Source organism: Bubalus bubalis, chromosome 3 (assembly GCF_019923935.1).
Source record: "Bubalus bubalis isolate 160015118507 breed Murrah chromosome 3, NDDB_SH_1, whole genome shotgun sequence".
NCBI classification, from domain to species: Eukaryota; Metazoa; Chordata; class Mammalia; order Artiodactyla; family Bovidae; genus Bubalus; species Bubalus bubalis.
The window spans coordinates 22,741,933-22,751,312 of record NC_059159.1 but is presented as its reverse complement, the minus strand read 5'-3'; the positions used below and the strand labels follow the sequence as shown (position 1 = coordinate 22,751,312).

At 53.2% G+C, this 9,380-nt stretch overlaps 1 protein-coding gene across 2 annotated transcripts; it reads left to right on the top strand.

Moving 5' to 3' along the window:
* Nucleotides 1-6,955: 6,955 nt before the first annotated feature.
* Nucleotides 6,956-9,316, top strand: CSF3 (colony stimulating factor 3). 2 transcript variants are annotated; one of them, XM_006068591.3, is made up of 5 exons: nucleotides 6,956-7,095; nucleotides 7,197-7,351; nucleotides 7,737-7,844; nucleotides 8,035-8,136; nucleotides 8,365-9,316. In XM_006068591.3, the coding sequence occupies exons 1-5, from the start codon at nucleotides 7,083-7,085 to the stop codon at nucleotides 8,527-8,529; spliced, it is 543 nt and encodes a 180-aa protein (XP_006068653.1). In that variant the 5' UTR covers nucleotides 6,956-7,082; the 3' UTR covers nucleotides 8,530-9,316. The 2 variants fall into 2 exon arrangements, with proteins under 2 accessions (XP_006068653.1, XP_006068654.1); XM_006068592.3 differs by having other exon boundaries at nucleotides 7,990-8,136.
* Nucleotides 9,317-9,380: the final 64 nt, after the last annotated feature.

The following is a 9,380-nucleotide window of genomic DNA, read 5'->3' as shown; positions in this document are numbered from 1 at the left end:
GCTCCTTGTGTATCAGTTACTCTATTTTGCCCTCACAGGTACAGTGTTAACAGGCCCAGATTTTTCTCCTGACCTGGGAGTGCCAGCCCCAGGCATGATCTGAGGACCTGATGCTGCTGTAGATGAGGTGGCGGCCAGGGGCTGGGTGAAGAGACTCTGATCTGGGGTCAGAAGGGCCTGGGTTTACCCTTACGCATCTAACTGGCTCTCAAATAATTGGGCAACTCTCTAAACCTCTCAGGCCCCTTTGCCAGATCTGTCAAATAAATGATTATACTCAGTGACCTCCTGGCTCTAAAACTAGGAATCTAGGCTTCCAATGGATCAAACAAAATGTGAGAGTCTGGCCCTCAGGTGAGATTCAGTGAGGAGAGAAGGGTCTCCAGCAAGGCTGCACCGTGTTGGGAGCAGGGTCCTGCCCAGCTGGCCCTTGAGGAGGAGGATGGGCTCCTCCCTGAGAGCAGGGAGGAGTGGTCGGGCTCGAGGGGGCTCTCTGGCCCCCAGCCCACCTGCTCCAGCAGCATATGGTGAGACAGTGGGCCTGCCTGGCTCTCCAAGTCTTCAGCCACGGCCAGTGGCGCTCCCCTCGGGTCATTTGCGACATTCGTGTTCTCGGGCTGGCACCTGGGGCGTACGTGTGCCATACCTTCCTGCCAGCTCTGTTATCTGAACGATGCCTCATGGGTTTCTCCCTCGGCTGCAATCCCTCTCTTGCTCTCCACCTTGCTGATTTCTTTAATTTTCTTTTTTTATATATATTTATTTGGCTGTACTGGGCTTCCCAGGTGGCGCTAGTGGTAAAGAACCCATCTGCTAATGCAGGTTAGACCTAAGACATACCAGTTCAATCCCTGGGTCTGGAAGATCTGGAGAAGGGAATGGCAATCTGCTCCGGTGTTCTTGCCTGGAGAATCCCATGGACAGAGGAACCTGGCAGGCCACATACAGTTCCTGGGGTTGCACAGAGTCAGACACGACTGAAGCAACTTAGCACAGCACGGGTCTCAGTTGCTGCACACAGGATCTTCGCTCTTCACTGCAGCTGTAGGATCTGTCTTTTTAGTTGCAACACGCGGGATCTTTAGTCTCAGCATGCCAACTCTTAGTGGCGGCGTGTGGGATCTAGTTCCCCGACCAGAGATTGAACCCAGGCCCCCTGTATTGGGAGTGGGAAGTCTTAGCCACTGGACCACCAAGGAAGTCCCTCCACCTTGCTGATCTCTACACGTCTTCCAGACATCCTGCCTCTTAGTGATTCAGCTTCCCAGCTTCTGAACCACTCACTTACTGATAATGGAATTCTTCTCTTAGGAGGTCGTTTGTATGAAAGCCTTATCTTTCCAACTAGATTGCAGACTCTTAGAGAACTTGAGGCATATCTGTGCCTCCAGGACTGCCCAGTGCTTAGCACACTGAGTTGAACAAAGTCTTGTTCGTTAGGCAAGGTCCGCTGTATATTCCCAGGTGGTGGTAGTGGTAAAGAACCTGTCGGCCAATGCAGGAGACAAAAGAAATGCAGGTTCAAGCCCTAGGTCAGAAAGATCCCCTGGAGAAGGGCATGGCAACCCACTCCAGTATTCTTGCCTGGACAGAGGAACCTGGCGGGCTACAGTCCATACAATAGGGTTGCAGAGAGTTGGACGTGACTGAAGCGACTTGGCATGCACGCACTGCATTTTCATCTGGGGATAGCCCTAATCCCATCAAAGGCATGTTTTAGACTGGCCTTGCTTTAGTTCCTTGCATCCAAATTTTATTTTCTAAGGATTCAATCTTTTCCCCATTTTATAGGCCAATTCAAAAATCTAATAGATCTTTAGTTCCCTTCCAGGAAGGATGAGGACTGACAGTGAGCATCGCCCCCATGCCCTTCCAGGGTGTGAGGACAGGCTTAGGTGGGCTGTGAACCCTGGCCTGTGTGATGCCAAGTGAGGGTCCCGTTCTGTGGGGTGTGTGCAGCCTTCCAGTCTCAGCCTGTGGCTCTGTTTTCTTGCTGGTTGGTTGGTTTTTGTCCTCCCATTGCTGTCCTTCTGGCCCTTGACCACTTTGTCTGACCTTTAAAATGACTTTCTGGGGCTCCCCTGGTGGCTCAGTGGTAAAGAATCTGCCTACCAATGCAGGAGACACGGGTTCTATCCCTCACCTGGAACGATCCCACATGCTGCAGAGCAACTAAGCCCATGTGTCACAACTATTGAGGCTTTGCCCAGGGCTCAGAGCCCCAACTACTGAAGCCCACGCGCCCTGGAGCCCACGCTTCACAAGAGAAGCCACCACAATAAGAAGCGCTTGCAACGCAGCTAGAGAGCAGCCGCAGCTCACCACAACTGGAGAAAAGCCCACACAGCAACGAAGATGCAGCACGGCCAAAAATAAATAAATAAAATGACTCTGAGTGTGTGATAATTAGTTGTAATTATTATTATTCAAAATGACAAGTCTTGAAGTCACCACCAGCCCAAAGTGCCCCAGACCCTTTCCTGGCTGGTAATGCATCAGAGTGTATCAATCCTGTTCACAGAGTTGGGGTTATTTGTCATGATTTCCTGGTTCTCACCCACCTTGAGTCTATGGGCCATTTTTCTGTCTGCTCAGTATATGGAAGTTTCTTGTAATTCATCCTCATTGGCTTGGCTTTCTTTTCCTGGAGAAATTCAGTGTTATTTTTATGCTTGGAGAGTTCACTGTGTTCTCTACCTCCCAGTTTTGTTTTTTAGTTAGAAAACTACAGAGAAGTACAAAGAATAACATGACATAATTTTGAAGCCCATCTTTAGAGATAAGTTTAAAGCCCATCTTTAAATATAAGTTTAAAGCCCATCTTTCCCTCAAGACAGCCACTCTGCTAAATTCAATGGGTAGCCTTCCGGTTTACACTTTTCTACTTTTACTACAACATATAGTATTGTCTTGAGTTTTTAAATCTTTGTAAATGATGTATCACCTGAAAGTAAGTTCCTTTCACTCAATATGGGTTTTGAAGTCTAATCATGTTTAAACCCACACCCAGCACCGTTCCAAGGACTAAGAATACAACTGAATAAAACAAACCCCTTTCCTCGTGGGTTTTTATTCTGGAAGGGTGGGGAGGCACACGTGGTGTGAATGGGCCACAATTTATTAATTTACTGGTGGCCATTGGCTTCCTGTTACAAACAACATTCCAGAGCACATTTCTGTGTGTCCCTTTGTACATGTGTCCTGTGTACACAGCTTGCAAACTTTTCTTAAAGGGCCTGACAGTACGTTTTTTAGACTTGTGAGCCATATCCGCAGTCACAACTATTCACTTCTGCCCTTCTTGAAAGGGGACCTACGTAAACAATATGTAAACAAATTATTTATTTTGGGCTGTGCTGGGTCTTCACTGCTGTGAGGGGGCATTCTCTAGTTGCAGCGAGCAGGGGCTGCTCTCCAGGTGCAGTGCAGAGGCTTCTCGCTGCGGTGGCTACTCTGGCCTTGGAGTGCAAGCCCTGGGTGTATAGGCTGCAGTACTTGCGCTGTGTGGGCTCAGCAGTTGTGGCCTGTGGGCTCTAGAGCACAGACTCAGTAGTCGTGGCACCCGGGCTTAGTCGCCCTGCGACCTGTGGGATCTTCCCAGACCAGTGATTGAATCCGTGTTCCCTGCATTGGCAAGCAGATTCTTAATCACTGGGCCACCAGGGAAGTCCTGAACAAATTATTTATGAACACTGGCTTTTCGTGATTTTTACATGTGATAAAATATTCTTTTGATTTTTTTCCAGCCATTTAAAAAAATGTAACACTCATTCTCAACTTGGGGTGTACATATCTCGGCCCACAGGCCAAGTCTGCAGCAAAGGCATTACTCCAGAGCCTGTATAAAGACTCTCTGGGGCTTCCCTGGCAGTCCAGTGGTTAGGACTCAGTGCATCCACTGGGGCACAGGTTTGATCCCTAGTTGGGGAACTAAGATCCCCATGTGGTGCGTGTTGTGGCCAAAAATAAAGGGGGGTGGGTGGGTGGGAAGTGCTCCAAGCCCAGTTCCAGATGAAAACAGGAAGTGTGAGTGGAAGCTATCACCCGCTCTGGCTATTGAGAAATAACTGGGAAAGCCCTGAGGAAGCTGGAAGGGTGAATAACAGCTGGGGGTCTCTGGGGCCAGGCCCTTTGAGAGATCGTTTCAGTCTGGCTCAGCCCACATGTATCAGAACCAGTAACTATCTCTCTGGCTGCTCTTTACTCTCTCACGGGTGGGGCTGAAACCTGGGCTGAGCTGTCATCCAAAAAGTACATCTCTCTGAATAGGAAGGCCGTGTAGTAAGAATGACGGGGGCTCAGGAAGGGTGGCCACAAATCCTGCCCCCAATTTGTTCTGTGATCTTGGGCCTTTCCCTTCTCTGAAGCCAACCCTTGTCTGTAATGGAGACTATGCACACTCGGTTGACGGGATGAAAGACGAACGTGTCATGGAAGGTGCCTGGCATGTAAGAGGTGCCCTGTAACTGTCAGCCAGCATTCACTCAGATTCTCTCTGTGTGGGATGGAGGCCAGAACACCTCCCTGGCCAGACAGTCCCACTTTCTCTGGAAGCAGCTCACCCCATCCTTCAACACCTCCGGTAGTTAGAACACTCTCTTCTTGAGCTGAAAATTGACTGGCCATTGCGTCCACTCCCTATCCCACTTCTGGTCTCTGAAACCATGCAACAACCCTCTCCTCTTTGCCAGACAAAACTGCCAGTTTGCGGACATTCCTGGTGGTCCGGTGGTTAAGACTCTGTGTTTCAGGTTCAATCCCTGGTCTGGGAACTAAGATGCCGCATGGCACAGCCCCTTTACCAAAAAACTTTTTTTTTTTTTTTAAGAAAACTCTGTTTTTTTTTCAAATCAACATCTTGAATCCTTTCACCATTCTGGCCACCCTTGTTAGAATTAGCATTTTCTGAGCCCAACATCTGAAACACCTGCACTGTAAGTGAAAATTAAAGTTTGGGTCCAGAGCTGGCCTGGTCACAGGTGAGGAAGGCAGAACGCAGAGATTCAATAGTTAAGAGCTGAAGACTCTGGCACAGGGCAGACCTTGGCTCTGCTATTTGGGGGCAAGTCATTTAACCTCTTCAAGATCAGATTCATCTTCTGTAAAGGGGGAGATATTTCTGGTAACTTTGTCATAAGGCTTATTAAAAGAGTGCATTTGCCAATGTGCAGGAAGTGCTCCTTGGACTGCAAAGAAATCAAACCAGTCAATCCTAAAGGAAATCAACCCTGAATATTCATTGGAAGGACTGATGCTGATGCTCCAATACTTTGGCCACCTGATGCAAAGAGCTGCCTTACTGGAAAAGACCCTGATGCTGAAAACACTGGGGGCAGGGGAAGAGGGTGCCAGAGGATGAGATGGTTGGATGGCATCACGGACTCAATGCACGAGAATTTAAGCAAACTCCGGGAGACTGCAGAGGACAGGGAAGCCCGCTGTGCAGCAGTCCATGGGGTTACAAAGAGTCTGACCTGATTTAGCGACAACAACGGGGACTGACCAACACATTATCTGTGGTGGGCTGTGTACTCTGGAGGTTCTTAAGGCGAGGGAGAGGAGGCATGACTGTGAGAACTCTTGCCCTGCCTCTCAACAGTTCTGCTAAATTCACCCCTCTCTTCCCATGAAGGTGGGCATAGAACTGGGCTTAATCAGTTACCTGGCCTAAGGTAGAGTCGGGGCCAGGGCTGTTCGGCATGGCCAGGACCAGAGGCAGGACGTGAATTGATTCACAGTTGTTGGCCCTACCAGGTGTGACCACCAGGGGGCACCTCCACCCCAGAGATGGCCTGGACCAGTCAGACACACCCACTCCTCTTCCCAAGACTGTTCTGGCACCTGGGGGGGTTAACTGGGAGGGAAAGGGACAGTCTCAGATGCAGTTGGCCACACTGCCCCAGGCAGGCCCCATGGCCTGTGGAAAACGCTCAGACCCGACGCAGAAGTCTGGGTTATAACTCTGACTCTGCTATCCATGACCTTGGGCGAGCCTCTTCACTCACTGACCCAGTTCACCGTGTTGGAACAGACGCCCAAGTTCTCCCAGCCTGGACAGTGTGTGGTTCTTGGGTTTGAGGCCAGGTGGTTTCTTCTTTCTCACCCCAGCCCTTCTCCCCTCTGGGCAGCACACACTCGCCCGCTGGCAGTGAACCCCGCCAGGGAAGCCACCTGTCCCAGACCCTCAACTCCAAAGCGCTGAGGCACTAGCAGGGGGTGGGGGTGGGGGGCGGTCAGTGCAAGAGGAGGAGCGGGGACAAGGTCAGGTGGCCCAAGAGCCTCGAAGGGTCTTGCTTCATCTGGGACAGACATCCGGTTTCCTCTGGTCCCTGCCAGGATTCCGGGGGCAAAGGGATGAGTCATGGGGGGATTGGGGAGTTCCCAGCTAATCAGTTCAGGATGGAGTCCAGGAGGATGCCCATCAGAGTGTGGTGTGGGGACAGGCAGCCAGATCCCAACGTCCCTACTTCAGGCCTCTGGCCCCTCAAGAGGGCAGAGAGGCAATTTCTATCGCCTGGGACTTGGGGGGATAGAAATGAGGCAACTAGCTTCTTCCTTCTCCAAATTGGGGGCCTGGGGAGCAGGTGGCTTAAGGATCCCAAGAGAGAGTGGCTTAATGGGGCTGACCGAGGAGATATGCCAGGGGAGGGAGGGACGGAGGAGGGCCCCAGGCCTGCCTCTTCCTTGAGGTTCAACCAGACTCCAGCCTCCCGGGCTTTTATCATTAGCTCAGTTTGGTTCAGAGGTTCAGTTCAAACACTCTGGGGCAATTCAGACCTGGGTGGGGCTGAGGGGAGGAAGGGAGTTTGAGGGGCAAGACGTCAAAGAAGAATCAGAGATTCCACAATTTCACAAAACTTTCGCAAACACTTTTTTTTGGTCCCAACCCCCCTGCATTGTCCTGGACAACCAATTTGCATAAAACTTGGGAAGCTATTACTAAGCGTTAGTCGCAGCACCAGGTAATTTCCTCCCAGACCTCCATGGGCTTGAGTATAAAGGCCCCAGGAGCTGGTCCCTGACAGAACCCAGAACCTACAGCCCCACCCAAACCTTTGGCTGAGCCTTCTGCCCAGAGCCCCATGAAGCTGATGGGTGAGTGTCTGGGTCCTGGGAGGGGAGAGCTGCGGCAGCGGGCAGGGGTGCCTGGGCTTCCAGAAAGGTCTGCACTTCTCCTGAGCCCCGCCTGCTCTCAGCCCTGCAGCTGCTCCTCTGGCACAGTGCGCTCTGGACGGTGCAAGAAGCCGCCCCCCTTGGCCCTGCCCGCTCCCTGCCCCAGAGCTTCCTGCTCAAGTGCTTAGAGCAAGTGAGGAAAATCCAGGCTGATGGCGCCGAGCTGCAGGAGAGGCTGGTGAGTGAGGGAGGCCAGCTCGGGGACGGGGAGGGGACAGATGCTCCAGCAGGGCAGGGAGGGAAGGAGGCACACGGGGGAGCTGAGGAAGAGAGCGGGGCTGAAGGCAGCGTGGGAAAGGGCAGCAGGAAGGAACGCGCGGTGACAAAGGACACTGGGGGAAAAGGACAATCAGGAGAGGCCCAGCCCGGAGGGCAGCTGGTGAAGAACTGGGGGAAGAGCCTCTAGGCGACAGTGCTGGGAAGGGTTGGCTGGGAGCTTGGATGGAAAAAGGGGGCTGAGAAGCCTGGCAGGAGGGGTGGGGAGGCAGAGATGTGGAGGTGGAGAGGTGGGGGCGCTCGGGGAGGAGGAGCTGGCCCCTCACCCTGCATCCTTCCCACCGCAGTGTGCCGCCCACAAGCTGTGCCACCCGGAGGAGCTGATGCTGCTCAGGCACTCTCTGGGCATCCCCCAGGCTCCCCTAAGCAGCTGCTCCAGCCAGTCCCTGCAGCTGGTGAGTGTCCCAAGGGGAGAAGGGAGATTGGGGGGCGGGAGGGCAGACTGACCTGGAAGACTCCCCAGTTCTCTAGGCTCCACGCGGGGACCCTGAGGGGAGCACCCCAGGCAGCGTACCCTGACTCTCCCACCTGACCCCCCAGACGAGCTGCCTGAACCAACTACACGGCGGCCTCTTTCTCTACCAGGGCCTCCTGCAGGCCCTGGTGGGCATCTCCCCAGAGCTGGCCCCCACCTTGGACACACTGCAGCTGGACGTCACCGACTTTGCCACCAACATCTGGCTGCAGGTGAGTCTCCTTGGGAGCAGCAGGCTTTAAGGGCCAGAACCGAGCTGGTCCCCAAAGGTGGTGCTGCAAGCCTGGGGCCCTGGAGTTCTCTAGGGCTGAACCAAGTCCCTGGACCTGGTTCTTGTCCTGGCTCCACCGTGAACCCTGAACCTTCCACAGCCCATCAGCCCCTGGCCTTCCCTTCCTGTGCCAACACGCCCTGACTGCTGACCTCATCCTCCCCCACAGATGGAGGACCTGGGGGTGGCCCCCGCTGTGCAGCCCACCCAGGGCGCCATGCTGACCTTCACTTCAGCCTTCCAACGCAGAGCAGGAGGGGTCCTGGTTGCTTCCCAGCTGCAGCGTTTCCTGGAGCTGGCATACCGTGGCCTGCGCTACCTTGCTGAGCCCTGAGCACAGCGCTTCCCCTCTCGTGTATTTATCTCTGTATTTAATATTTATGCTTATTTAAACCTAATATTTAAAGACAGGGAAGCACAGAAAGGAGCCCCAGGCTCCTGGGTCCTTCCTTCCACCTCCATGTGGGGAAAACTCCCCGTCTTGCATACTGGGACTGGGAGGGAGTTGGTAAATACCAAGTATTACTTCTTGTGGCTGCTCCAGGCTTGGCTCTGTGGTGGGTTCTGGGGAGAGCCGCAGTGAACCCCTAACCTGAGGATGCCCACCTCGGGGCCCTTGGAAGCATCGGGAAGTCTCCCAAGTGGGAGATGAGACAGCTCTGTTTAATATTTAAACAGCAGTGTTCCCCAACTGGGTCCTTGCCCCCTGGCTCTGGCCCTGCATTTGGGCATGAAGCCCAGCAGAGGCAGCTGGAGTGGGATGCTTGACTCTGGGGTCCCACAGATTTGCTGGGGAAACTTCAGGACTTTTTTCAAGCACATTTTGCCTCCTCGTGTGGGGAGCCCAGGCATCAGTGACGCCTCTTGTTTTTCTGGATGCACTAGAGACGCCATGAGGGTCATGACCTTGCTCCACCCTACTGGGGTTAGGGGCAGGATTCTGACTCTCTTTCGGGCTGGGCAGATGGTCGTGTGTCTCTGCCTTGCTGGGTGAGACTGGGAAAGTGGAAAGGAAAGATGAGGGAGCTTGTGTGACGGGGTGTGAGAGAACACTCAACTGTTCACTTTCCACCAGGCCCCCACTTTCTCCCTGTAGCCAAACTTCACGATAATAAAGTGTTTGTCTCCAGTAAATGGCCTTCCTCCTTCTTGAGTCCAGCTGGTGCCTGGCCAGGGGTTGCGGGT